This window comes from Podarcis filfolensis (genome assembly GCF_964270895.1).
Source record: "Podarcis filfolensis genome assembly, chromosome: 2".
Classification (NCBI taxonomy): Eukaryota; Metazoa; Chordata; class Lepidosauria; order Squamata; family Lacertidae; genus Podarcis; species Podarcis filfolensis.
In genome coordinates this window covers 5977732-6005646 of record NC_139605.1, presented here as the reverse complement: position 1 = coordinate 6005646, position 27915 = coordinate 5977732, and the positions used below count along the sequence as shown (strand labels likewise).

Genomic DNA, 27915 nt, shown 5'->3' with positions numbered 1-27915 from the left:
TGTGTGTTACAGATAGGTAGCCGTGTTGGTCTGCCATAGTCAAAACAAAACAAAAAATTTTTCCTTCCAGTAGCACCTTAAAGACCAACTAAGTTAGTGTGTGTGTTTATGTGTTTGTTTACGTCGCTGCTCTTGCACGCACCCCGTGACTTCCTCAGATGTACAGGGGTGGTTTCTTAGAAATCGCCGGCTTGCATTTTCGACCCGGGAAGTAGCCGGCAGGAGGCAGAAAAGCGTCACAGACGGAGGTAAAGTTGTAAATAGGAACTGCTAAGAAATAGCAGAGCGCGCGAGCACGCAGGTATCCCCCAGGGAGACACCCATGCAGCCTGAGATGTCCCGGTTCTTGCCCGGATTCTAGTGGCCGCGAGTTCCCCGGGCTTCTTAGAGAGGATTGTGCAACGCGAAGCTGCTGATGGGTCTGCGTAGGTGGCCCGTCTGGCGGCTGCTGCTGCTGCTGCTGGGATCTGCTTCCTTCCTGCTGGGGGGCTGCGCAGGTGAGCGGCTTCTTCGGGGGTTAAATGTCGACCCGGGAACAGAATTGGCACCAAGTACGTGCGTGTGTGTGTGTGTGTGTGTGTGTGTGTGTGTGTTTGTCCGCAACACGTTTACAGCGAGCGGGTTGGGGAGAGTGGATTTGCAGACAATGCAATCCATACCTTACCGCTTCTTTCACCAGCAGAAAATGCTCCATATCTGTTCAGGGCACCCCCTGCCCCCTCCTCCAACCCAGAGTTGCTAAAAAGATAAAAACGTATTTTCCTAAATATGTTTAGATGGGGGTGAACTTTCTTGTCCTTCTCACAACAAAACCGCACTTATTAGTCACTTGCTGCACATAAAAAAGGTCTCCTTTGGAAATTCATGCACCTAAGTTAGTCATGCCCATTGGGTCTACTCTGCGTAGCAATGGCGGCAACCCTTACAAAAATTCTGCAAGCGCCAAAGGGGCGTAGGGTATAAAGCTATAAATGAATACGCAGAGCTAGAGTTGCAGCCCTCCTTTTCCCCTTGCAGAGCTATAATTCCCTGCGCCCTTTGCAAACTACAGTTCCCAGGACTTTTTTTGGGGGGGGGGGAGCCAGCTGCTTTCAATGTGTGTTGCATCTGCTTTAAATGTACGGTATTTAAATGTACGGCCTGTTACCCCCCCCTCCAGAAAATACTTCAGTGCTGGCTGGTTTGACCTGCCCCCCCCCCCCCGCCGGCTTTGGAAAAATAAGTATGGGAACTGTAGTTTACCCCGGAAAGACCTAAATTGTCAGCAGTTTAGAGTTCTCGTGGTTTTTTTGGGAGCGGGGAAAATGTGCTTTGAATGTGCTTTAAAGGTCTGGTGTGTAGACCTTTGTGTGTGTGTGTGTGTGTGTGTGTGTGTGTGTGTGCTTTCTGTGTTTGTCTGTTGTTTCTTTTCTGCCCAGCACCTGGCAAACTACAAAACGCACCTTGGAGAGCCGTAGCAATAAGGAAGGGAAACTAAAGGCCTCCTAAGAAACAAGCAAGAGGTAAAACGTTATCTCCCCTCCCCAGTTCCCATAAGTTCCCCCCCCCCATTCCTTCTCTTGATTTATTTACTGAATTTATTACATTTAACACACCTCTTTTTCACTCAAGGAGCTTAAGGTGGAGTGTAGTTCTCCAGCTTCCCATTTTATCCTCACAATAACCCAGTGAGGTGGGCTGGGCTGAGAGACGGTGTCTGGCCCAAGGTCACCCAGCGAGCTTCGTGGCTGAGTGGGGATTCGTATCCTCATCTCCCAGGTAACAAAGACCGACACTCTAACCCTTACACCACCTCCTTGCAGCCCTTTCCCGTCAGTTTATTTGGGCCTGGCTTGTCCTTGCAGGGATGATGAGATCATAGAATCATAGATGAGATCAAAGAATCATAGAATTGCAGAGTTGGAAGGGACCACGATGGTCATTTAGTCCAACCTCCTGAAATGCGGGAATATTTTGCCCAACGTGTGGCTCAAACTCACGACCCTGAGCTTAAAACTCTCATGCTCTACCAACTGAGCTACTAGCTGAGCTACTAGATGATGGTGATGTTTTCAATTGTTAGCCGCTTGCTGCAAAAGGAGTCTGTAAGCAACTTGTTGTTGTTTAGTCATTTAGTCGTGTCCGCCTCTTCGTGACCCCATGGACCAGAGCACGCCAGGCACTCCTGTCTTCCACTGCCTCCCGCAATTTGGTCAAACTCATGCTGGTAGCTTCGAGAACACCGTCCAACCATCTCGTCCTCTGTCGTCCCCTTCTCCTTGTGCCCTCCATCTTTCCCAACATCAGGGTCTTTTCCAGTGAGTCTTTTCTTCTCATGAGGTGGCCAAAGTATTGGCGCCTCAGCTTCAGGATCTGTCCTTCCAGTGAGCACTCAGGGCTGATTTCCTTCAGAATGGATGGGTTTGATCTTCTTGCAGTCCATGGGACTCTCAAGAGTCTCCTCCAGCACCATAATTCAAAAGCATCCATTCTTCGGCGATCAGCCTTCTTTATGGTCCAGCTCTCACTTCCATACATCACTACTGGGAAAACCATAGCTTTAACTATACGGACCTTTGTCTGCTTTTTAAGATGCTGTCTAGGTTTGTCATTGCTTTCCTCCCAAGGAGCAGGCGTCTTTTAATTTTGTGGCTGCTGTCACCATCTGCAGTGATCATGGAGCCCAAGAAAGTTAAATTTCTCACTGCCTCCATTTCTTCCCCTTCTATTTGCCAGTGGCCATGATCTTCGTAAGCAACTTACATCATTTTAAAAACACCAACCATAACATTAAGTTGGATGAATGAAAAAGTTAACAAAGGCCGTAGGATAAATTCCAGCCAAACAGCAGCGAGAAAATACAATATTGTTTTGGCCGCAAAATACAAATAACATCCAGCGACATCACCCTAATTTGCAAAGCTGTCTGGCGGAAGAGATAAGTTTTTGCCTGGCATTGAAAGATGACGGTGCCAGGCGGATTTTGCTGTCCCAGATGTGGCTGGGCTCTGCAGAGGACGCCCAAAGGAATTCAGGCAGGAACGCAGGTGCAAGTTGACTTTTCACGATATGTAAGGATTCAATTGCACGGCTGGGTTGCATTTATTGGGGCCTGTGTATTAATTGGCTTCCCGGTGGGAGAAACGGTTGTGGTAACAGGTACATTTCTGCATCTCTTTTACCTCTGGCCTCACTATTTACCCCCCTAAAAAACACCTCCATGTGTGAACACACAAACACAAACTGCTCAGGAAAACAGTTTCTGCACCTCCTATATTAAATGCTATTTCTTGAAGCTTGTGGCATAAAAAAAGCTTCTTAATTTTTCAGGTGTCACAAGTCTCTCTTTCCTCTTTGGTAAGTTTCACTTTCCAGGGTTCGTTGGATAGGCTCCAACATTGGGCAGGGGGTGGGGGGAACAATGCAAGTTGTAGTTTTAAAAACTGATTTTAAAGTTGTGTTTTAAACCTCCTCTCCCTGTGTCCTCTGCCCCTGGCGTGTTGCAGTCTTGATAACAACCACAACTGCACCCACCTGGTACAGCGACATTAGGTGTAGTTCAGCTCTTTATTTGAAGGGAAAACAGCAGATCGGCAGAATAAAAAACAGGAAATGTCGAATTTCCCCCCACACCACAATCTCCACCTCGGAACCACGTCTTCAAGCTGAGCTTATCAGCGACAACACCGAGCTGAAAACTTTTGCTTTATGTTTTTTCTTGTGCAATATCCGTTTGGGGCAAACAAAGAGGACTAGAAAGTTTGCCACTATTTTGTGACATTTTAGTTGGTGGTAAAGCAAAATGTGCAGAAAACAGACGGCTGAATAAAAGGCATTGCCCAGCATTGCAGTGCTAACATCTCTAATATTATTCATCACCTTTTTAGAGTCTTTTTCCCCCAGAGAAGGGACCCAAAGCAACTTGCAAAGCGCTATGGCCATCAAAATAAAGTACAAAAGAACTGCTCTTTAATCCAATGGTCATTGGACTCAACTGACATTTGGGGTTTTTTTACTTTTGATGTGATTGTGCCAATTTTCTTGCATGTGTGCTGTCCACGGTGATATTTTTTATTAGAGAGTGCATGGAACTGCAAGGAACATACACCCACCCACACATGAATTATGGCTAAAATACTGCATTTCTTCAAGTCAGCAAAGAGTGACAGCATTGATAGTTCAGGGTTTGAGCTCCATGTTGGACAAAGATTCATGGATCATAGAATCATAGAATCTTAGAGTTGGAAGGGACCCCAAAGGTCATTTAGTCCAACTCACTGCAATGCAGGAATCTCAACTAAAGCATTCATGACAGAAGGCCCTCCAACCTCTGCTTAAAAACCTCCAAGGAAAGAGAGTCTACCAGCTCCCGAGGGAGACTGTCCCACTGTCAGACAGCTCTTACTGTCAGAAAGTTCTTCCTGATATTTAGTCAGAATCTCCTTTATTGAAACTCGAAGCCATTGGTTTGAGTCCTACCCTCCCGAGCTGGAGAAAACAAGCACACTCCATCTTCCATGGGACAGCCCTTGAGATATTTGAAGATGGATCTCCTATCTCCTCTCAGTTTCCTCTTTTCCAGGCTACTCAGCTCCTTCAACCATTCCTCATAAGGCTTGGCTTCTAGACCCTTGATCATCGTAGTTGCCCTCCTCTGTGTGGGATGTCAAACACAAGAGCAGTCAAGTACAACATCCCTAGAGTGAACATGTTTACACATAAAAATTTTTTTTCCTTCCAGTAGCACCTTAAAGACCAACTAAGTTAGTTCTTGGTATGAGCTTTCGTGTGCATGCACACTTCTTCAGATACCTATCTTAATAGATACCTATTCACACTTCTTCAGATACCTATCTGTAACTGTATGTTTACACATGTGGAGGAATACTTGTCCAGCCAGCAGGTAAACTTCCTGTTTCCTTCTGGACTGGGACAGACTTCCTCTGCATGTGACTAGAGGTGGGCGTGACCTCACCTGTGCAGGTAACGACAAAAGCACAGGGCAGGACAGCCATCTTTCTCTCTATGACTACTTTTGTCAAAGAAGCAGCATCTGCTTAGCCAAAGATGCTCTCTTGGCCTCCAGCCAAGAGAAGACAAAGGGACTGTGAAATATACTCAGAGTCGCACAGTGATTTCATGCTCTTTATTCAGCTCATAGTGGTGAGGAGGAATGAATGAAAGTCCCCTCAAGGTATCTGCTTTATATACATTATTTACACAATGGGCTGCACATGATTGGCTAATTCCGGAATTCTACTGTAAGCCAATCAGGTTGTGGATTCACTTCTATCTGGAGCATGATTGGGTGGTTCCTGCCAACCAATCATACTGCTGCATTGTTCTAGGACCAATCAGACTGCTGCATTCTGAATCCTATTGTTCTAGGACCAATCAGACTGCTGCAGTTTGGATCCTATTCAACTCAGTACATAACACCCCTCCCCTCTAAGTTCCAGTCCTGCCCGGGAGGTCACATTCATAGTCCTCAAGGTACGCCGGCGGCCTACGTGTGCGTTGCGGCCTGGGGTGTTCCCTGGTCCGGGGTTCAGGTTCTGGCTCGTGTTCCAAGGATGCTGGCTGTGATGGGGCTGTATGGTCTGGCGCAACCGGCTCGCTCAGTCGTGGTTCTGGTTCCGGTGTCCTTTCGGCCTCACGGGTCCTCTCTGTATTTACTGATTCAGCCTCTCCTGCTTGCCTCTGCTGCTCTATGGGCCTCACTGCCCCACTGTTCCCTTGGGACTCCTCTGACCTGTCCTCCTCCTCCTGGTTTTCTCCCGGGAATCGTCGCCGTATCTGGTCGCAGTGGCGGCGCCAGCATTGCCCCCCATCTGTTAGCACCTCGTACGACACGGGGCCAGTGACCCTGGTGACTGTGGCGGGTACCCATGCAGGGCCTGCCCCAAAATTCTTTGCGTACACTGGGTCCTGGGCCTCGAAGGTCCGGGGGTTCCTGCCTTCCCCCACCACTACCTCATCCTGAGCTCTATCGGGGTGAAGGCGGTCCAATCTGATTGCAAGGCGCCGACCCATTAGTAGTTCAGCGGGGCTCCGGCCAGTCGTTGAGCTGGGGGTGCTGTGCTGTGCTAGAAGGAATGTGGCAAGGCGGTACTCCCAATCCCCTTGCGTCATGCGGCGAAGGGTGTCCTTGGTGGTCCGCACCATGCGTTCTGCTTGGCCATTGGTGGCAGGGTGGAATGGCGCTGAACGGATGTGGCGGATGGCATTCTGCGCTGTGAAGGTTTGGAATTCTCCTGACGTAAATGCAGTCCCGTTGTCTGAGACGAGAGTGTCAGGGAGCCCGTGGGTTGCAAACAGCCTGCGTAGTACCCGGATGGCTGCGGACGTAGAAGTGGACGGTACCAGTGCGACTTCCAGCCATTTGGTGTAAGAGTCCACCACTATGAAGAATGTTTTCCCCTGAAAGGGGCCAGCGAAGTCCACATGCAGGCGTGACCATGGTGCTCGGGCGGACTCCCAGGACTGGACTGGGGCCCTTGGGGGATCTGGGCGGGATTCTTGGCAGGCCTGGCAGTGTTTGACCCAGGCCTCTATCTCTCCGTCGATCCCCGGCCACCACACATAACTCCTGGCAAGGGCCTTCATTCTTACTACCCCTGGGTGTGTCTCGTGTAGGGCTGTGAGGACCCTTTTGCGGAGGGGCTGGGGAACAACGACCCTGCTTCCCCATAACAGGCACCCCTTGTGGGCTGACAGTTCATGTTTGCGGGTTGTGTAGCCGGCGAATTCTGGCCCGGGGCTGCTGCTGGGCCATCCCCTCCACACCCAGTCCAGGACCCGGGAGATGACCCTATCTTTCTTGGAATGGTGTGCAACTTCTTGTGCCTGAATGGGGCGCTCGGGAAGCAGCTCCAGGCTCATAACCTCTTGTGCAGGTGCTGGGTCGGGGCCTGTTTCCGGTAGTGGTAGCCTGCTGAGGGCGTCCGCATGGCCCATCGCCTTCCCAGGGCGGTGAATCAGTGCATACTGGTAGCTGGCAAGGAAAATTGACCACCTGAGGACACGAGGAGACAGCACTTGGGGGGTCTGCTTTTCGGGGGCAAACAAGCCAAGCAACGGCTTGTGGTCAGTCACCACGGTGAAGGGCCGCCCGTACAAGAAATCATGGAATTTTTTTACTCCCTTCACGATTGCCAGACCCTCCTTGTCGATTTGCGAGTAGTTCCGCTCGGTTGCGTTGAGTGTCTGGGAAAAGTATGCCACCGGTACCTCTCTTCCATCCGGGAGTTGGTGTCCCAGGACAGCGCCAATGCCATAGGGTGAGGCGTCGCATGCTAGCACCACCGGCAGCCTCTCGTCGAAGTGTGCCAAGACCGAGTTTGAGACAAGCAAGTCCTTGACTGCCTGGAATGCGGCCTCCTGGCGCTGGCCCCACACCCAAGGGGCCCGCTTGTCCAGGAGTCTGTGTAGGGGCTCCGCTACCGCCGCCTTGTGGGGAAGGAAGGAATGGTAAAAGTTCAATAGTCCCAAGAAGGCCTGAAGTTCAGTCTTGTTCTTGGGCGCTGGGGCATCACAAATGGCCCGTACCTTGTCCCCAGTCGGGTGGACCCCCTCTGCATCCACCATAAATCCCAGAAAGTCCACCTGAGGCACTCCTAGTAGACATTTTTCCCGCTTCACCTTGAGACCCGCCGTCTGGAAACGGTGCAGAACGGTGCGGAGGCGGTCCTCAAACTCCTCGGGTGTGGGCCCGGCAATCAACACATCATCGAAGAAGGGGGTGACACCAGGAATCCCTTTAAGGAGAGAGTCCATTAGATTCTGGAATATGCCTGGTGCCACGCTGACACCGAATTGCAGCCGCTTTACCCTGAACGCTCCTCTGTGCGTCACAATCGTCTGTGCCTCTGCTGTGGCCTCATCTACTGGCAGCTGTTGATATGCTTGAGCCAGGTCCAGCTTGCCAAAAATTTTCGACCCAGCCAGGGTAGCAAGGACATGGCTGACCACTGGCACTGGGTATGCATGGGCCGTGAGGGCCTTGTTTATGGTACATTTGTAGTCTGCGCAGATGCGGACCGAACCATTAGGCTTGACGGGTGTGACGATTGGGGTTTCCCAGGGGGCATTAGGCACCGGCTCCAGCACTCCTTGCTCCACGAGTCGGTCCAATTCCTCGTCTATACGGGGTTTCAGGGCGAACGGGACCCGGCGGGCCTTGAGCCTGACCGGTCGTACTGCGGGGTCAAGCTGTAGAGCAATGGGGGGGCCCGTATACTGTCCCAATTTCCCATCGAAAACCCCTGGAAATTCCTTGCATATGGCATCCACGTCCCCTTGTGAGGTAGTGTGGTTCACCCCGGTGACGGCTAGCCCCAGTGGTCCAAACCATGCCAATCCCAGTAAGCTAATGTAGGGGCCCTTGACCACAAGCAAGTCCAGTTGCCGCGTCCGCCCTCGGTACTGCACCCTGAAGGTCCCCACCCCCATTGTGGGGACCTTACGTTTCTGGAAGTCCCGGAGGGTGAATGGGGCCGGCCTGAGTTTGGGACCCCCAGTAGGACACAGTTTCCTTAAGGTCCTTGCCGAGATTATGGATAGAGTTGAACCCGTGTCAAGCTCCATGCGGCATGGGGCCCCCTCTATCTGTACCTCTACATAAATTTTCTCTACGTTGGGGTGGGGCAACTGGTATACCTGGAAGTCCGTGAGCTCCGTCGAGTTGCCTTGGTGCGTTGGGCCCCGGGACCTGGGGCTCTTGGATTGGTCATCTGATGCCTGGCGTCGGGTGGGCCGAGCCCGACACACCCGGGCGATGTGTCCCAATTTTCTGCACTGCCTGCACTCTGCGTTGCGGAAACGGCAGGTCCTCCTCTCGTGACTTTCTCCACAGCTTGCGCAGTTCCCTCCTTCTCGTCGAGGCTGCTGTGGTATGTGGGCTGCTTGAGTGCGCTGCTGTACTCGGTGCACCTCCTCCCGGTTGGATCCTGAGTCGTCGGTGAGGTCTTCGTGGTGGACCCTCGGTTGGGACGGCTGGCTCGGCCGTGCCTCTTGCGTCGACCTCTCGGCAGCTTCCGTTGCCAGGGCCTCCTCCAGAGCGACCTGGAACGTTAGGTTCTTCTTAGCGTAGAGGCGTCGTTGCAGCTTCTCATCCTTCAGGCCACCGACGAGGCGGTCACGAAGCATGTTCTCCAGCTCTGAGAAGTTGCAGAACCGGGCAGCTTGGCGGAGAGAGGTCACAAACCTAGTTATGGTTTCCCCAGGGGCTTGCCGCTTTGCGTAGAAGGCATTCCGACGAGCCACCACTGAGGGCTGTGGCGAAAAGTGCCCCTTCAGCTGTTCCATTATTGTTTTGTATGGAACAGTAGCAACGTCTTCAGGCGCAAGGAGAGCCCGGGCGATTTCAAACGTCTCCTCTCCGCAGACGCTGAAGAATATTGCCCTCTTCTTGGCGTCTTCTTCCTCGGTGACCCCTTTGGCTTCTAGGAGGAAGGTGAAACGGGAGGCGTACGCTTCCCAGTCTCCAGATGCTGGGTTGAACGGCGAGAAGCTGCTGTCGGTTGCCATTCTGAGTTCCTTGTGTCCCGGAGCTGAAGCCTGGATACACGGTGCGAGGCAGCGGTGCGGCAGGTGGCGGTGCTGCGGTGCTGTGTGTGGCAGTCAGCTCAGCGGGATCCCACCTTCGTCGCCAGTGAAATATACTCAGAGTCGCACAGTGATTTCATGCTCTTTATTCAGCTCATAGTGGTGAGGAGGAATGAATGAAAGTCCCCTCAAGGTATCTGCTTTATATACATTATTTACACAATGGGCTGCACATGATTGGCTAATTCCGGAATTCTACTGTAAGCCAATCAGGTTGTGGATTCACTTCTATCTGGAGCATGATTGGGTGGTTCCTGCCAACCAATCATACTGCTGCATTGTTCTAGGACCAATCAGACTGCTGCATTCTGAATCCTATTGTTCTAGGACCAATCAGACTGCTGCAGTTTGGATCCTATTCAACTCAGTACATAACAGACTGTCTCCTTATGGGATCGTTTCCAGGTGTATGTTACTTTTCTAAGCCAAGTCTGCCTTCTGGGATCCGATTGTGAACATAATGTGAGCGAGTAAACTCTTTTTATACTTTTATAGAAGACTGTGTCGTGTCTTATCTTTTATGAGGGAATAAGGGGGAAATACCAGAATAGTAATTATAGAGGCTTTAGCGAGCCTGAGCAAACGCATCCACCGTGAGTTTAAAAGGGGGAATGTTACTCTGCTAAATTGTGAACTTGATTACACAAGTTGGAAAGGCTATAATCAAACAATATATCCTCTCCTGCATCCCTGATCATTCCCACACTCTGCACATATTGTAGCTTGTCAACATCCTTCCTAAATACAGTGGTACCTCAGGTTAAGTACTTAATTTGTTCTGAAGGTCTGTTCTTAACCTGAAACTGTTCTTAGCCTGAAGCACCACTTTAGCTAATGGGGCCTCCCACCGCCGTTCTGCCGCCGGAGCATGATTTCTGTTCTCATCCTGAAGCAAAGTTTTTAACCCGAGGTAATATTTCTGGATTAGCGGAGTCTGTAACCTGAAGCGTATGTAACCCAAGGTACCACTGTACATCTTTAGTTGAGATTCCTGCATTGCCAGGGGTTGGACTAAATGGCCCTCAGGGATACCTTCATTTTATGATTCTACTGGAGCCCTAATTCTGCCCCTCTCTGTCTTCCTTTCCAGGCTCCTCCTCGCACTCCTTGCGCTATTTCTACACGAGGGTGTCTGAGCCCGGCCAGGGGCTTCCCCAGTTCACCGCTCAGGGGTCCGTTGATGACCACATCTTCATTCAGTACGACAGTGACAGGAAAAGAGCCTTTCCTCAGGTGCCCTGGGTCCAGAAGGTGGGGCATGACTACCCCCATTACTGGGACAATATGACCCAGATCTTTCGGGACGCTGAGGAAGTCTTCCGAGTCGTTCTGGAGAGTGTGCAGCGTGACCACGAGCAGAGCACAGGTGAGTGGGTTCTGCAAGGGGCAGCGAGTCCCCCTCCTCAATATTTATCCCTCCCCTGGTCAGGAAATGGGGAGCAGGGGAGTTAGACTGTAACCTTAGCGGCACTCAAGTGACCTCCCTGGGGTGCAAGCCTGGGCAATGTGTCTGGAGGTCCTGTGCTGCTCAGACGACAAGACCCCCCTCTCGGCCTCACCGACATGCTCCAAAGGAAAGCAGAGCAAAACGTTTGGTACCAACTGAGCTGCAGGAGTTGCCTGAAGGAGGCGTACAAGGCGCCATCCAACCATCCTCGGGACTCCACTCTGGATTTATGTAGAGTTTGCTCCTGAGAGCCTTTTCTTCTCCGCAAGTCAGCAGAGGTTTAGGATCAGCGTTTTCTTTCTCCTCAATGGTCTCCCTTCCCTGGTGGATGAGCCCATTTTCTGCCCCTCACTTCTCTGCGACATGTGCAGAAACTGCCTTATTTATGGCTGGCCCCACACTTGGTCAGGGATGAGGGTGGTGCTGTGAGTTAAACCACAGAGCCTAGGACTTTCGAATCCCCACGACAGGGTGAGCTCCCGTTGCTCGGTCCCTGCTCCTGCCAACCTAGCAGTTTGAAAGCACATCAAAGTGCAAGTAGATAAATGGGTACTGCTCTGGCGGGAAGGTAAACGGCGTTTCCGTGCAGAAGCAGCTTAGTCATGCTGGCCACATGACCCGGATGCTGTATGCCGGCTCCCTCGGCCAGTAAAATGAGATGAGCGCCGGAACCCCAGAGTCATCCACGACTGGACCTAATGGTCAGCGGTCCCTTTACCTTTACCACACTTGGTCTCATCTGCTCGATCCACCGGGGCCTGTCTTTGCATGCAGGGGAAGCCCCTATTTACACTTGCCCATAAATCCCACTGAAATCAAATGGACTTGCTTCTGCATGGACAAGTACAGTCATACCTCGGGTTAAATATGCTTCAGGTTGAGCGACCTGGAAGTAACGGAACGTGTTACTTCCGGGTTTCGCCGCTCGCGCATGCGCAGACGCTCAAAATTACATCACGCGCGTGCGCGGAAGCGGCGAATCGCAACCCACACACGCGCAGACACAGGTTGCGTTCGCTTCAGGATGCGAACGGGGCCCTGGAACAGATCCCGTTCGCATCCAGAGGTACCACTGTACATAGGATTGCACTGTCGGAACTTGAGTGACGTTAAACTTGGAGGTAAACAGAAAATGTTCGTTGCTTTCCATGGGGAAAAAATGACCTGTTTTCAATCCTCAGCATCTCCAAGTAGGGATGAGAGAGATTCCTGCCTGAAAGTGAGGCAAGGAAGAAGGGCTACCCCTATGCTATCCATATAATCAGTTATCAGTAATCAATATATTCATATATGCTCACACATAATCAGGGCTTACAGTATTTTATAATCCATTTTGAATCAAAGGGAAGCTGTGCCTTAGCTAACTGCAAACTGCTTGAAACAGCAAAATTGGAAGCCGACCTTTCCCCTACAAACATCCGTGTACCCTGGACAAGGGGAAGACGTGAATCAGAGATTCTGGTACAAAATCCCCTCAGATGCAGGCTAAATTAATCCACAGAACAAGAAGAGCAAAACCACAAAATCTCCAAACTCCCTGTCCTGTCATAACTAGGGGAGAGGTTAGACAGAGCGTCACTGCAAGCATTGGAAAGCAGAACTAGAACTCTGTGCTTGACCAGTGCTTGACCAGGAGCTGGTAGCATGGCAAGAAGCTTGCTAATTGGCTAATTTTCGCTGGCGATATCGTGACTGCCTCATGGTTGTCTCATGATCTATGATTTGCTGTGATATGCTCAGGTATAAAGACCTCTGGATTTCTGTCAATCGGGGTCCCAGTTCCTTTTGGAAGAGATTCCAAACTGGGTCCTTATTGCCTGGCAATAAACTTCACCTTCTTATTCTCCATTGCTGCGTCTGCCTGATCCTTATTAACGCCAAGTGGGTACCTGCTTACGTTCACGTGCATCAAAAGCAACTGCAAGTAAAAACTTGGTGCTGATGATGCTTAGCTAGAGGAACCAACAGCGGGGTGGGAGGGAGTTGTGTAGCCCCAGGAGCTGAGAGTCATCCGTTGATGGGTGGGAGCCACCACCGAGAAGGCCCTCTGCCTGGTTCCCTGTAATCTCACTTCTTTCAGTGAGGAAACCGCCAGAAGGCCCTCGGAGCTGGAATCATAGTTGGAGGGGACCCTGAGGGTCTTCTAGTCCAACCCCCTGCAATGCAGGGATCTTTTGCCCGCCATGGGACTTGAACCCACAACCCTGAGATTAATAGTCTCGCGCTCTACAGACTGAGCTATCCAGTCTGCCTCTTCTTCCCCGAGGTTAAAAATAATCAAATATTGGATTTAAATAAACATTCACATTATCAGCATCAGAAAATGTTTAGAAGATAGTGAAATATGATGGTGTATTTACTTTTATTTTTATGTTTTTAGGTTTGATGCTATGTTATTAATAACTTTTTCTGTTAAGAGATAGCAAAGTGGGTGAAAATAGAAACAAACCAGGGAGGGAGGAATATATAGTAAATGTTAAGAATTTGAGATGTATGTAATGAATGAAAAAGAAAAATGAATTATTTAATAATAATAATAATAATAATAATAATAATAATAATAATAATATCTTTGCCAAACCTCTTCTGTGGGTCTGTGGGGGTTTCACCTGCTCCGGTCCCCCAATCTCTCTCCCCTGTCCCACTGACCTCTTGCCCCTTCTCCCAGGCCTGCACACCTGGCAGGTCAGGTACGGCTGCGAGTTGAGCCAAGAAGGGCGCCAAGGAGCATACGAGCAGGAAGCTTACGATGGGACGGTCTACCCCGACCTTGACCTGGAGTCTCTCTCCTGGATGGCAGTCGAGAGAGGAGCCCAGGTGAGCCAGACTGGAAACCAGACGGTCTCTGTGATGGCTTACGTGGGGAAGGAGGACTGCATTGCGTGGCTGCGGAGATACCTGGACTATGGGAAGGAGGCTCTGCTGAGGACAGGTGGGTGTTTGTGTGAGGGCAGGTGCAGGGAGATGGGAACAAGACTTGCGATGGGTTGGGTGTGTGTGTGCTGAAATTCCTTCATATTCTACCCAGCATAAACCCATCCTAGACCGCACTGCAAAGCTGATGGGAGCCAAGAGCCGCCTAATAATAATAGTAATAATAACAGCAGCAGCAGCCAGGGGGTGGCAGAGAGGACACACTTCTAGAATATTTATCCCGATCTTTTGAAATAAATAAAGAATCCCAGGAACCAAGAGGACAAAAACTTTTAAAAAGAATGGGGGGGGGGAGAGAATATAATTTATTTAGCAGACTGTTGGGAGCAGATGAAAACATTAGCAGGAATCTCACTTGTAATGTAACAAATTCTATAAAATATAGATTATAGAAAAATATGCAGTTGTAAATGTTGACAATAGGACCTATGGAGGGGATGGGGGGAGATCTTGAGATTCAGAGTAATCTCTATATATGGATACACGTCTGGATTCTTATAATTTTATATTTATAAAATCAAATAAAAATGATTTTTTAAAAAATGAAATAAATAAAGAACGCAAGCATAGTGGAGACAGACCTGACCAAATTTTCTGCTTGAAAGGGTATAAATCTCTCTTCTTAATGTTGAGAACCTTCAGGCTGGATATATCAGAACATGTGCAGACTGCCACACCTTTGAATTATCCTCTTTGCACCACCCCGCCATTAAATAAAAGCCTCAGCCCTATGGAAAGTCATAAAAACACTAACAATGTATTTTATGGCTTCACGTCTCCCTGAAATTCTTGCTGGACCTGCTGGTTAACTCTTACGTGGCCTCCATTTCAAGGAGTTGAGGTCTTTTGTACCTCATGTGGAACATTATTGCAGTCACCCAATGATTCATGTTTTGCCAGATATGAAGGGGCTGAGGTTCAGAGCTTTCCTGTAAAATTGGCTAGAGAAAAAACTGAAAGCACAGAAGTGCTTTCTGTGCCTTGGCAATAAACTGCAACCATATGCACATGCTCAGACACCATTTCATACTTAGATTTTGTACTTTTGTAGCTTAGATAGTAGTTATAAACCTGTCTTAATTTTGCTACATTTTGCTACTGTAATTGTTGCATTGAGACCCAGATTATGTAAGTAAACACTGCTTTTATTTCTTCACAAAACAATGTGTGTATGATTGCTTTTAAGTGGGGGAGAAGAGGGATAATACAGTGGTACCTTGGTTCTCAAACTTAATCTGTTCCAGAAGTCCGTTCCAAAACCAAGGCGCGCTTTCCCATAGAAAGTAATGCAAAATGGATTAATTCGTTCCAGACTTTTAAAAACAGCCCCTAAAGTAGCAATTTAACATGAATTTTATTATGTAAAGAGACCATTGATCCATAAAATGAAAGCAGTAAACAATGTACTGCAGTCACACAATCAATCAATCAGCTGAACTGGGTTCCACACAGTCACAAAAACCAAACAAAAAAGCCACAGAAAACTGCAAAATAAATAGCAAAAACAGACATACCTCAGCGTAACATTCAAAATGTAAGTGTGGCACTCAAATCAGAAGCGTAACACTCAAAACGGAGCACATTCGGCTTCTGAAAAAAGTTTGCAAACCAGAAACTTCCAGGTTTGCAGCATTCGGGTTCCATGTTGTTCAACTACTAAGCCATTCGAGAACCAAGGTACCACTGTGTGGAGTTTGGAACTGACAGGGTCAGAACTCCGAAGTGTCCTGTATCTGGGAGGGGGAGAAGGAGGAGCTTGTCGCAGAGCAGTGACTCACAGTGTGTGACTGCCTTCAGACTTCCTTTCACTTCTCACTGAGCAGCAGCTTGGCACAGAAGCTGCGTGTGTGCTTTTGGAAGCACGGCTGAGAATGCCTCCAAGTTCCGATGGAGGAGACTGATTTATGGCTTGTAAATAAACGCTTCTAGAGATAAGAACCGAACTGTCTCTGGACTTGATTTATCCCTTATCTCACACGGACCCAGGACCGCTGCGACTCTGCTCTCCTGCCAGGTCAGCTTCTGAACAGAGCTGCGCAATGGAAGCGTGACTGGACGCAGGGGTTTTATTTTCGCAAAGGTTATGGAAGTACGTGTTTCCTGCCAAGTGTGAGAAGGGAGAAGGCTACCAGCGTCGATTTGCTGTGATCTCCTGCCAGGAGAATGCTGGAGAACGGAGCCAAGAGCCAGAAGGAACGGCTGCTTCAGAGGTCCGGCTTGCTGGCAAACTTGTGAGTACGCTGAAGCCCCGGGGGGAGGAAGATGGCTGCCGAACAGCAAGGCCATGAGAGCTACCCCGGTGAGAGGCTGAATGGGGCCAATTGGGAGGCCTGGTCAAGAAGAGCAAGGGGGTGGTTTGTGGCCACAGGGCTCTGGAGTCCAGTCCAGAAGGAGCCGGCCCCACCCATGCATGCTTCTCTGCTGAGTGAGAGAGGGCAGAGGGAGCTTTGCTTCTTGAAAGCAAGTGTGGACGCTTTGCTGTTGCCCCACCTGGAGGGCGTTAAATCGGCTCAGGCCGCTTGGCAGGTGCTGAGGAGTCTGTGTGAAAGCTCAGCAGGAGCCAAGGGCCGGGAGGAAGCCGAGGGCCAAGGGAGCAAGCCCCAGGCTGAAGTGAGAGCCAAACCAGAGGGGGCTGTTCCGGGAAGCTGTTTCTATGCTTCGACACGTCTGAGTGATGGTGCTGGAGAGAAGCTGAGAGCTGTGGAACAGGGCGCAGGCTGCATCCCAAGAAGGAGTGGGGGGGCAGGCCAGGCAGGCCATTCCAAGAGCTCTGAGAAAGTGAAAGGCTTCGAAAGTTGTTTGTGCTTTGAGACGACGTCCAACAGCGCTGGGAAGCATCCGCTAGAGGCCCAGGCTGCCAAGGACATCGGCCGGTGTGGAATGTCAACAAAGCAGGTTCCCAGGGCAGGTTCCCAGCAAAGACGTGGGAAAGCAGCAGGCCAGGAGAAAAACAAAGACAAGGCGTCTTATCACCTCACAGCTGCGATGGCGTCTCTGAGAAAAGGCAAAAGCCTCAGTCGGGGGGAGGCTGTGGCCATGGCAACCGATGGGAACGTGAGCAACGGCATGGCATCTTTGGAAAACAGCCAGAGACACTCTTTATCTCTCGTTGTGGATTCCGGAGCTTCGCATTGTCTGGTGACCTCCAGAGGGCTCCTGAGGAACTGCAAGACAGTTAAAACTGGACGCTATGTTACCTTAGCAGATGGGTCTCAAAGACCACTGACTGAATCTGGGTTTCTTTATTGTTCTTTTATAGATCATTGGCTGCAAGCTTTTGTGGTACCAGAGCTTGCCCACTCTCTGCTAAGTGTGCCAGCTCTTATGGCTGCTGGATTTGATGTTTTGTTTTCTAACAATGTGTGTTCCTTCTACAGGGATGGGAAGAAGATCCACAGTGTCCAGAGAAGCGGCACGCTCTTTCTGGTCGAGATGCCCATTGAAGATGGGGCTGGTGGGAAAATGGGGCTGGTGGAAAATGGGGCTAGTGGAGAGTCCATTGAAGACGCCCAAGGGCAGTGTGCTAATGTCCCACCACACAATGATTGCATACACTTATGGCACAGGAGATTTGGGCACGTAGGGTGGTCATATGTGAGGAAGGCCACAGACAACACCATTGGGTGCAGGTTCAAAGCATGTGACAAATACCTAGATTGTCAAGCCTGTAAGCAATCAAAGGTCACAACATGCTCATACCCCAGGTCTGAGAGGAAAACCAGTAAACCCTTTGAACTTGTCCATGCAGATTTGTCGGGCCCCATGCAGACACCTTCTCTAGCTGGATCTAAGTGGGTTTTGGTTTTGGTTGACGATTTTTCTAAACATTCATGGATTTTTGCGCTGCAACAGAAGTCAGAGGCGGCTGCACTGATCAGGGATTGGATCACAGCAGTAGAGCTACGGTTCTCTACCAAAGTGATTTCCTTTCAATCTGATCGGGGGGGGGGAGTTCACAGGTTCTGCGCTGCAATCGTTCTTCAGGCAGAAGGGTATCAGTCATCGACTGACAGCCCCCCACTCTCCGCAACAGAATGGGGTTGCAGAGAGAAAATTTCGCACGCTACAGGAGTCAGCGAATGCTATGCTGGCAGACTCGGGTCTGCCACAACGCTTTTGGGCTGAGAGTTATAAAACAGCTTGTTTCCTGCAGAACAGGGTGTTCAATTCCAGTGTAGGAGACACACCGTACTTTCTGCTTCATCGGAAACAGCCCAAAGTACATTTTCTGCGCACTTTTGGGTCCACGGCCTGGGTTCTCATTCCAAAGGCCATGCGCAGAAAAGGTGAGCCAAGATCCAGGAAGATGATCTTTGTAGGCTATGAGCCGGGTTCAAAGGCGTGGCGTTTCGCATACCCTACTGGCAACCAGTCCAAGCTGCTTATTAGCGGCAGTGCTGAGTTTTGCGAGCAGAGTGGGTGGAAGCGTCTTCACGGGAATCCGGATGTTCTGGTAGACTCAGATGAGGAAGAAGAGGAGGGCGAGGCTGAACCTGTTGCTGAGATACACAGTCCACAGCCACAGAGTCTAGAGCCGGGATCTCCAAGGGAGAGGCTCCGTGTCTCTCCAAAGGGAAGTCCCAGGACCCCTCCACAGGTCTCTGTCAAATCTGAGCCAAGAAGTCAATCATCCTCGCCAGCAGAACCAGCTGTTCGCCCTAAACGGCGCAGCAGGTCAGAGGGGGATGATTCTGACATAGAGGATAGAAGGGTTGATCCAGGTGAATCAGGCGCAGTTCCAGAATTCATGCTGAGGAGGTCAGCAAGATCAACCAAAGGGAAACCACCTGAAAGGTATGAAGCCACGAGTGTCTGGGTTGGTGTGGCTAGATGTGAACCTGAATCCTTTGAGGATGTTCAGAAGTTGCCTTGGGAAGAAGCCAGCAAATGGCATGAGGCGATGCAGAAGGAGATGAACTCAATGGAGTCTCTTGGAGTGTTCTCACTCACACAGCTGCCGGCTAACCAGCAAGCTGTGGGCTGCAGATGGGTTTACCGACTTAAACCCACAGAAGCAGGGGAACCACAGTACAAAGCGAGGTTAGTGGCACGTGGATTTACACAGAGACGCGGAGTTCACTTCACAGAGGTCTATTCGCCGACCTCAAGGGCGGAGACTTTGAGAACGCTTTTGGCAATAGCAGCACAGAGAGGTTGGAAGGTGAACCATTTTGATGTAGATGTCGCCTACCTGAACTCAGATCTCCAGGAGGAGTTGTACATGCGTCCTCCTCCAGGGTTTGAAGTCAGTGAGCCAGGCGTCGTGTGGCGGTTGCACAAATCCATCTATGGATTACGCTAATCTGCCAGGAATTGGAATATGTGCCTACATGAAGCCTTAGAAAAGCTAGGTTTTAAGAGATCTCTTGCAGACAGTTGTCTTTACATTAGAGATTCAGGCTTGCAACAGCAAGTAGCCCAGGTGTTTGTTGATGACATCTTGTTGATGACAAGGACAAGTGAACAGGTAGAGAAGTTTGCAAAGGAGCTTGGAAAGCGGTTCAAGCTGAAGCAACTTGGAGATGTCAAGTCCTATCTAGGCGTAGAGATCAAAAGAGCAAGTGATGGAAGCTTTTTGCTTCGCCAGAAAGGTAAGATTGAGCAGTTGCTTGAGAAGTTCCGGATGTCTGATTGTGCAGGTGCCAGATCACCCATGGAGACTGGGTACGTGAAGGAGTGTCAGCAAGTAGAACGCGTGGTGTTCGAAAATACTGAACTCTTTCAGTCAGCTCTGGGTAGTCTGTTGTATCTGTCACAGTGGAGCAGACCAGACATAGCGTTTGCTGTCAATCTGCTCAGTAGAGAAGCTTCAAGTCCTAGTGTGCAGGCCTGGAATGGTGTTAAGCGGGTGCTACGTTACCTGCAAGATACCAAAGACTTTTGCCTCAAGATGTCAGCTGAGGGTGATGTTAAGCTGACTGCCTGGGTGGATTCAGATTGGGCAAACCTTGAGGACCGCAAATCAGTGTCAGGCCTAGTGGTGAAGTTTGGGGACTCAGTGATTGGGTGGAGGTCCCGAAAGCAAAGTCTCATAGCGCTTTCATCTACTGAAGCTGAGTTCAGTGCGCTATCAGAGGTTTGCAGAGAACTGGAGTTCTATGTGTGTTTGGTCGAGGAAATCTGTGGAGAGAATTGTCTGCCCGTGGTGGTGCATGAAGACAACCAACCATGCCTTAAATTAGCTGAGACAGGGCAATTCAAGGCGAGGACCAAACATTTGGACATACGGTTCCGGAATGTATGTCAGAGCGTTCATGAGGGGCTAGTTGCTCTGAAATACTGTCCCTCAACCAAGAACCTCGCTGATGGTTTCACAAAACCATTGACCTTCCAGAAGCACGAGGAGTTCTGTGAGGGTCTGTGTATGGGGAAAGCATTGTTGGCTATTGTCCCCAGATGCAGGACAAGAGGGGGTGTGGAGTTTGGAACTGACAGGGTCAGAACTCCGAAGTGTCCTGTATCTGGGAGGGGGAGAAGGAGGAGCTTGTCGCAGAGCAGTGACTCACAGTGTGTGACTGCCTTCAGACTTCCTTTCACTTCTCACTGAGCAGCAGCTTGGCACAGAAGCTGCGTGTGTGCTTTTGGAAGCACGGCTGAGAATGCCTCCAAGTTCCGATGGAGGAGACTGATTTATGGCTTGTAAATAAACGCTTCTAGAGATAAGAACCGAACTGTCTCTGGACTTGATTTATCCCTTATCTCACACGGACCCAGGACCGCTGCGACTCTGCTCTCCTGCCAGGTCAGCTTCTGAACAGAGCTGCGCAATGGAAGCGTGACTGGACGCAGGGGTTTTATTTTCGCAAACACTGTACCAGGAAAATCCAGTCTGCCTGAAAGCATCCTGGATTATTGTTTCTAGAAGGTTAAAGCAACCTTGTCTTAGCTTCTAAGTTTATATTGGCAAAGGATGGTACTCTGCTGATCTCACTCACATGAGCGAGGGAGGATAAGAACTAAACTACCATAGATACTCGAGTATAAACCATCCCGAATATAAGTCGAGGCACCTAATTTTAGCACAAAAAACTGGGAAAACATTGACTCGCGTATAAGCCGGTTTACCACACCACAAACCTGCAGCGCAGCACCTTTCCCAACCGCGGCTCCTGTGCCTGCCCTTGTGAGAGGCGGCGGCGGCGGTACCAGTGGTGAGAAAGGGCTCCTTTCGGGCCGCTCGTCCCTCCGCCACCACCGCCCGCCTCACTCAAGTATAAGCCAAGGGGGGCTTTTTCAGCATAAAAAATGTGCTGAAAAAGTCGGCTTATACTCAAGTATATACGGTATATATCCTGTCCTATTGTTTAAATCCATTCCTACACCTCATGGGGACCTCTCAGGGCACGCAGGAGGACTATGAAGGAGTTCTGTCTTTTCTAGAGCTGTTTGGTTCCCACACCCCCGGCCCTTAAATTCATAAAGTGTGAGGGGAAATGAAGGTGAAAAAGTCTTGGAGCACAAAAAGCTGCAAGTCCAGCATTTGCTCTATGGAAGGCAAGAACTAGGAGCTGCGCTTGGAGAAATCTGAACCCATTCAGCCACTGAATTGGAACGGATGCCATTGCCCCTTGGCCAACAGGCAGGTCACTGGGAGAGACTCACGACAGCCAGCATCTCAAGATGCAAAGGAAGAAATCCTGGTTCTTGGAGGTTCTTCTCTTTTTGGTCTCCTGGTGTGGGACACTTTATTGGTTTGTTTGTTTATTTATTTATAGTTTTCAAATTTATACATTTAACTAATTTTACAATCATTTTGACATTTCAAAACTTGACTTCCTTTCCCCCTCTTTCTGCGGTTTTTAATATCTTCTGCATATCCAAATTAACTTAATTTGCTCATTTATTCATCTTTTTTTTTTTTTACAAATATACTCTTATAAAACTGCAGGTTATTACAATAATCCTCCCAATGTTTTTATCTGTTTGCAATTTATCCATAAATATTCAACAAACCATTTCCATTCTTTTATAAAAGATTTATTATCTAGTTTCCTTATTCTTCTGATAAGTTTCACCATTTCTGCATATTCGTTAAGTTTTTGCATCCGTTCTTCCTTTGCTGGGAATTCTGCTTCTTTCCATTTTGGGGCAAGTAACCTTCTTGCTGCTGTAGTCGCGTACATGAATAAGTTTCTAGACATTTTAGGTAGTTCTGTCCCTATAACTTCCAAAAGAAAAGCTTCTGGGGTTTTTTTTTTTACAAAGGTTATTTTAAACATCCTTTTCAATTCATTAGATATCATTTCCCAGTAAGCTTACTACAAGACCACCACATATGATAAAAAGAACCTTCTTTCTCTTTACATTTCCAACATTTGTTTGATTTAGATTTATACATTTTTGCCAGTTCACTCGGTGTTAGATATCAATGACATATCATTTTCATATCATTTTCCCTTAAATCATAACATGCTGTAGATTTTATATCCATATTCCACAATCGTTCCCATGCTTCTATGTCTATATTATGACCAATATCTATTGCCCAATGTATCATTGAGGATTTTACTTGCTCATCCTTTACATTTCCAACACTTATTTGGTTTAGATTTATACATTTTTGCCAACTTGGTGTTAGATACCATCGATATATCATTTTCATGTCATTTTCTCTTAGACCATAACATGCTGTAAATTTTATATCCATATTCCACAAGTTCTTAGTCAAATACAAGAACCATCAAACATTTCTGGCGAGACGCTCAGACATTGCTGTATCCCATATACAGTGGTACCTCGGGTTACATCCGCTTCAGGTTACATCCGCTTCAGGTTACACACTCCGCTAACCCAGAAATAGTGCTTCAGGTTAAGAACTTTGCTTCAGGATGAGAACAGAAATCGTGCTCCAGCGGCGCGGCAGCAGCAGGAGGCCCCATTAGCTAAAGTGGTGCTTCAGGTTAAGAACAGTTTCAGGTTAAGAACGGACCTCCGGAACGAATTAAGTACTTAACCCGAGGTACCACTGTACTTTTAGGAGTATTTCAGACTGTTTCTTCCATTCATGCTGTGGTCAATAAGGAGCCTACTATTTGACTGTGGTGCAGGGTAGAGCCTAAGTCCATGTCCAAAGATAATAGGGCTGGGGCAGGATTTGGAGAAAGGGATTGACCTGTAATTGCAGATATAATGGGGAATACCCTATTCCAAATTTTTTAAACATGGGGGCATTTCTGCCAAATGTGAATAAATGAACCAATTTTTCCACAACCCTTCCAACATAGGGGAAGGGGAGGTAGTAGCGTATTTTTCGCTCTATAAGACGCACCAGACCACACGACGCACCTAGTTTTTGGAGGAGGAAAACAAGAAAAAAAAATTCTGAATCTCAGAAGCCCGAACAGCAAGAGGGATCGCTGCACAGTGAAAGCAGCAATCCCTCTTGCTGTTCTGGCTTCTGTGATAGCTGCGCAGCCTGCATTCGTTCCATAAGACGCACACACATTTCCCCTTACATTTTAGGAGGGAAAAAGTGAGTCTTATAGAGCAAAAAATACAGTAATTTTTGCCAGCCTGACAGGAGTGTGGTTGACATCAGAGGACACGACTTGCTTGCCTCTGAGGATGCCTCTGTCATTTCCGCAGAGCCTCCCGTCGTGAAGGTGACAAGTAAGGAGGACTCCAAAGGCCCGGCCACCCTCGTCTGCCGAGTTTACGGCTTCTACCCGAAGGAGATCAATGCCTACTGGAGGAAGGACGGAGAGGCCTGGGTGCAGGATACCTTCCGCAGAGTTGCCGCCCCCAATTCGGACGGGACCTACCATGCCGTGCTCGGTATTAAAACCAGCCCCAAGGAGAGAGAACGCTTCCAGTGTCACGTGGAGCATGAAGCCCTCCCCAAACACCTGGATGTGGCCTGGCAGGAGCCTGGTGAGAGGCAGCAGGGAGCAAAGGCTTATGGGAGGTGAATTTTCCCCCGGGGAAGGAAAAGGGATGACACCAAGGAGCTGGCAGCATTACAGCTGATATTGACAACCTCCAATTGGAGACAAACGTTTACTGTTTGCTGATATGATTGAGGTCTCGTGCAAGCCTTGAGAGGTGATGAGATGGAGGGGGGCCCTTTCTTAGATGATACTGATGATAATTTATTATTTATATCCCATCCATCTGGCTGGGTTTCCCCAGTCACTTTGGGTGGCTCCCAACAGAATATTTAAAATGTGATAAAGCATCAAACATTAAAAACTTCCCTAAAGAGGGCTGCCTTCAGATGTCTTCTAAAAGTCAGATAGTTGCTTATTTCCTTGACCTCTGATGGGAGGGTGTCCCACAGGGTGGGCACCACTACCGAGAAGGCCCTCTGCCTGGTTCCCTGTAACCTCACTTCTCTCAGCGAGGGAACCGCCAGAAGGCCCTCGGCGCTGGACCTCAGTGCCTAGGCAGAACGATGGTGGTGGAGACGCTCCTTCAGGTATACTGGACCGAGGCCGTTTAGGGATTTAAAAGTCAACACCAACACTTTGAATTGTGCTCAGAAACGTACTGGTTACCTCCCCGAATCCATCTGAATTTCATGAGCTCCCAAGTCCTGTGGCCTCCCCTATGTCAGGTTCTGGTGTGATTGCTCGAGAGTAAGGGGCAAGACTCCGACCTGTCTTTTCCAGGCTTTATTCTTGGTGCAAACTATTTACAGTGAAGAGCATCGTAAGTTCATGTCTGGCTCAATTGCTAGCAGAATCTGGGAGTGGTTGGTCTTTGTACCACCCCCAGCATAAAAGTCGCGTCACCCCCAACCTTTTCCGCCCCTCCCTGCGTCAAAACCTATCGCGCAGAATCGGAGCTGGCAGGGGCATACTTCCTGCCTCTCCAGTTTGCTCAGGCTCGGTGTTGAGGCTCTCCCTAGCATTCCCTGGTCCCCGCACCTCTTCTCCACTGGAGGTGGGGCTTTCCTCCTCGCCAAAGGTGGAACTGCTTCGCAAGATTTTCGGAGGCTCCCTGCCCTTCCATCTTTCGCCTCTGAGCTAATGGCAGTTCCCTGACACCCCGTAAGATGAATTTTTTGTTCTGGGTTCCCCGTCAATCATTTCTCTCTTTTCTTCTGTTCAACCTTCAGTGTTCAACAGCTGGCTTCTAATTCTATGCATCGTGGGGGCTGTAGTCCTGGTGGCCGGCATCTCCATGGGCATCAGTAAGTACCACACACCCTCCAAGTGTCCCGATTTTCCGAGGATAGTCCCAGAATTACGAAAGCCACCCCAGCTTCTGATTGGATCGCTGAAGGTCCCAATTTTCCCTGCCGGTGCTGCTGCCACCAAGCTTGGCTAGGAGGATTAGCCGAGGGAGCATCCCATAGCCTCTTTGTGGCCTCTCCATGGCTGCCACTGCCAGCCTCCTCCCATGGGCAGCTCATCGTGGCTGCTGGAAAGAGGGCAAGGAGGAATCTGCCACTGCCAAGGTAGAGCCCTGCGCATGATGCTCCAGCCCTTAAGGGCAGATAAGAGGGTAGGGCCGCCCATGGGCAGTAAATCGTCCAAATAATAAAATAAAATAAAATATGGGTTGAAGGGTTTTCTTAGGACAGTGGAGGGCGGTGTGTCCTCTTAGTGCGGTTGTGGTGGCACTTTTCCGGAAGGAAGGGTCAGAGGCAGCAAGGGTCATGTTGGAGGAAATCAGGTAGTGCTTGGAATCTGGAAGACTTCCTACCTTTACTAGTGACAGGTTCCTGCGGTGTCTGCCAGGATCTTTCCCCAGGTCCTTCTCCACAGGAAAGGGTGAGACTGGACAATCTCTGTTGCATCCCTTTCCGTCCTGAAGAATCGTTGTCATGAGTAAAATGACTAGAGGCTTCAGAATCTATAACCCACTTGTTTGACTAGGTCTCACAACTGTTCACAGTTAAGCTCTTTACTTATGAAAGAAAACTTTTCTCGTTGTTCCTTTTCATTTGGCCACTTAAAATGTAGGGGATTTCTGTGACTTTTGGGCTTTCCAAGCCTTGGCTGTGTGCCCTCCCTTGTGGCAAGTGAAACTCATAATTTGATTCTCTCTCTGCAGAGATGTGGCAAAGACACTAAGCTGCACCAAGTAAGTGAGATGTCCCTCTTTGCGAGTTTTTCCTCCGGCATGGAACAGGCCCAGGGTGGGACACAGGCATAAGGCAGGATTTGTTCAAGGTGTGTGGGGTGCCTGCGTGAACTTGAAACAGCACAAGGTCCCTGTAAAACTGGAGACAGAAAATAAAATACATCTAACGGAACAGTAACGGCATTTAAACCTCCCATACTCCCAGAAAACAGAAGCGTACGTTAAGAGGAAATTGAGAGAGGGGCAATTCACGGGGCAATTCACAGTATTCTGTCCTTCTCCAGAAGCAGTGAAAACAGACCTTATGCTGGCCTGTATGTCTGAAATTGCCTCTGCACATACCTGCATAGCATCACCTCCCTTCTTTCTTTCGAGTGCCTTCTCCAAAACTCACCTTTCTCCACAAAGTATTTGGCTCTGCCCTGCTTGTGCCAATGCCCTACTGCTGGCTTCCCCAACCTGGTGCCCTCCAAATGCTTTTGACCTCAGCCAGTGAGGCCAACAGGGAGAGATGAAGGCAGTGTGAGTCTTCAGCAGCTTTAAGCAATGTTTATCCAGTCTACACGGGACAGGTTGGAGTTGCTGTTGGATCCATCCATCGACCTCTGATGGATGATTTAGAAGGATTGGGTCCAGCATCACTTTCGCTGTGCGTGTGTGCCGGTATCCTGCAACGGAGCGAGCTCCTGTTGCTCGGTCCCTGCTCCTGCCAACCTAGCAGTTCGAAAGCATGCCAGTGCAAGTAGATAAATAGGTACCACTGCAGTGGGAAGGTAAACAGTGTTTCTGTGCACGGTGTCCCGTTGTGCCAGAAGTGGTTTAGTCATGCTGGCCACATGACCTGGAAAGCTTTCTGTGGACAAACGCTGGCTCACCCTCAAAGCGAGATGAGCGCCATACACCATAGTCACCTTTGACTGGACTTAACCGTCCAGGGGTCCTTTACCTTTACCTATAGGTTGTCTAATGGAGGCAAAGTATAGAAACCAGTGGTATGTATGTAATTGCATGTCATGCTATGCAGCAAAGTGAGCTCCTTTGCTCTGGAGCAAAGCTCAGGAGGCCAACGCTTCTGATGTGTTGGTTGGGTAGCGCCCCCCACCCCCGTCCATAACAAGCCTCACCTGGATACTTTTGCCCAGAAGGTGCCCTTTTGATCTTTGCTTCCTGCACATTTCATTAAAAAATTCCTTCCAGTAGCACCTTAGAGACCAACTAAGTTTGTTATTGGTATGAGCTTTCGTGTGCATGCACACTTCTTCAGATACCAACACAGCTATCTACCTGTACATTTCATGTGCGTCTTGATCATGCCCAGGGATGGAGTCCTCTGCAAGGGGAGTTGGGTTGGACTAGACGCTCTGACTCTGTTATTCAGATGCCCCCGTTCTTTGTCAGCTTCACTGTGCTTAGTTCACCTGACACCCTCCTGTGTGTTTTTCTGCAACAGATATGTCGGCTGGAAGAGCAGCAGAAACAGAGGAACCTCTCTGACATCTGAGCAGAGAGGTGGGTAGATCGCCCTACTCATGAGGAGCTATTTTGCCTGCCCAATGGCAGGACAGCGAATAAGAGAGAGCCTTGTGTGGACAGTACGGGGCTGTTCAAGGAAGAGACACAAGCTGGAAATCCTAAGAAGCTCAATTGGAGAATTCCAGGATGGGCCTCAGGACACCAGATGGAGGAACCTGTTTAAAGGATTGCGTCACGCCAGCAAGTTGAAAAATACTTGGCCCTGCAATGGGCTGATCTTTGTGCTTCCGGTCGCAAATGGGATTTCTTTAGACCTTTCCCCCTCTTCTTCTGATCTAAGGGTTTGGGGCTTTTGCTCTGCAAGAAGAAGCACATGGGAACTTTGCATCATTTTTTACTGCTTTCCACCATACCATGTTTTAGGGTGGAACTGTGTAGTGTTCTTTCTT

General features: G+C 49.2%; 1 protein-coding gene across 7 annotated transcripts; it reads left to right on the top strand.

Moving 5' to 3' along the window:
• Positions 1-103: 103 nt before the first annotated feature.
• LOC310757050 (DLA class I histocompatibility antigen, A9/A9 alpha chain-like) lies at positions 104-27915 on the top strand. Of its 7 annotated transcripts, XM_083602165.1 has the most exons (8): positions 107-1502; positions 1612-1758; positions 10676-10951; positions 13701-13964; positions 23552-23870; positions 25023-25097; positions 25964-25993; positions 27444-27915. In XM_083602165.1, exons 3-8 carry the CDS (start codon positions 10870-10872, stop codon positions 27508-27510), a joined length of 837 nt encoding a protein of 278 aa, XP_083458291.1. In that variant the 5' UTR covers positions 107-1502; positions 1612-1758; positions 10676-10869; the 3' UTR covers positions 27511-27915. The 7 variants fall into 7 exon arrangements, with proteins under 7 accessions (XP_083458287.1, XP_083458285.1, XP_083458288.1 ...); XM_083602159.1 differs by lacking the exon at positions 1612-1758 and having other exon boundaries at positions 105-497; XM_083602163.1 differs by lacking the exon at positions 1612-1758 and having other exon boundaries at positions 107-497; positions 23552-23836.

What these genes read in the sequence shown, in the direction of transcription:
- LOC310757050 (XM_083602159.1), top strand. Translation starts at nt 416, where the DNA reads ATGGGTCTGCGTAGGTGGCCCGTCTGGCGGCTGCTGCTGCTGCTGCTG. An exon ending in CCTGCTGGGGGGCTGCGCAG is followed by an intron (nt 498 to 10,675) that starts GTGAGCGGCTTC and finishes CTTCCTTTCCAG; the next exon opens with GCTCCTCCTCGCACTCCTTG. An exon ending in TGACCACGAGCAGAGCACAG is followed by an intron (nt 10,952 to 13,700) that starts GTGAGTGGGTTC and finishes CCCTTCTCCCAG; the next exon opens with GCCTGCACACCTGGCAGGTC.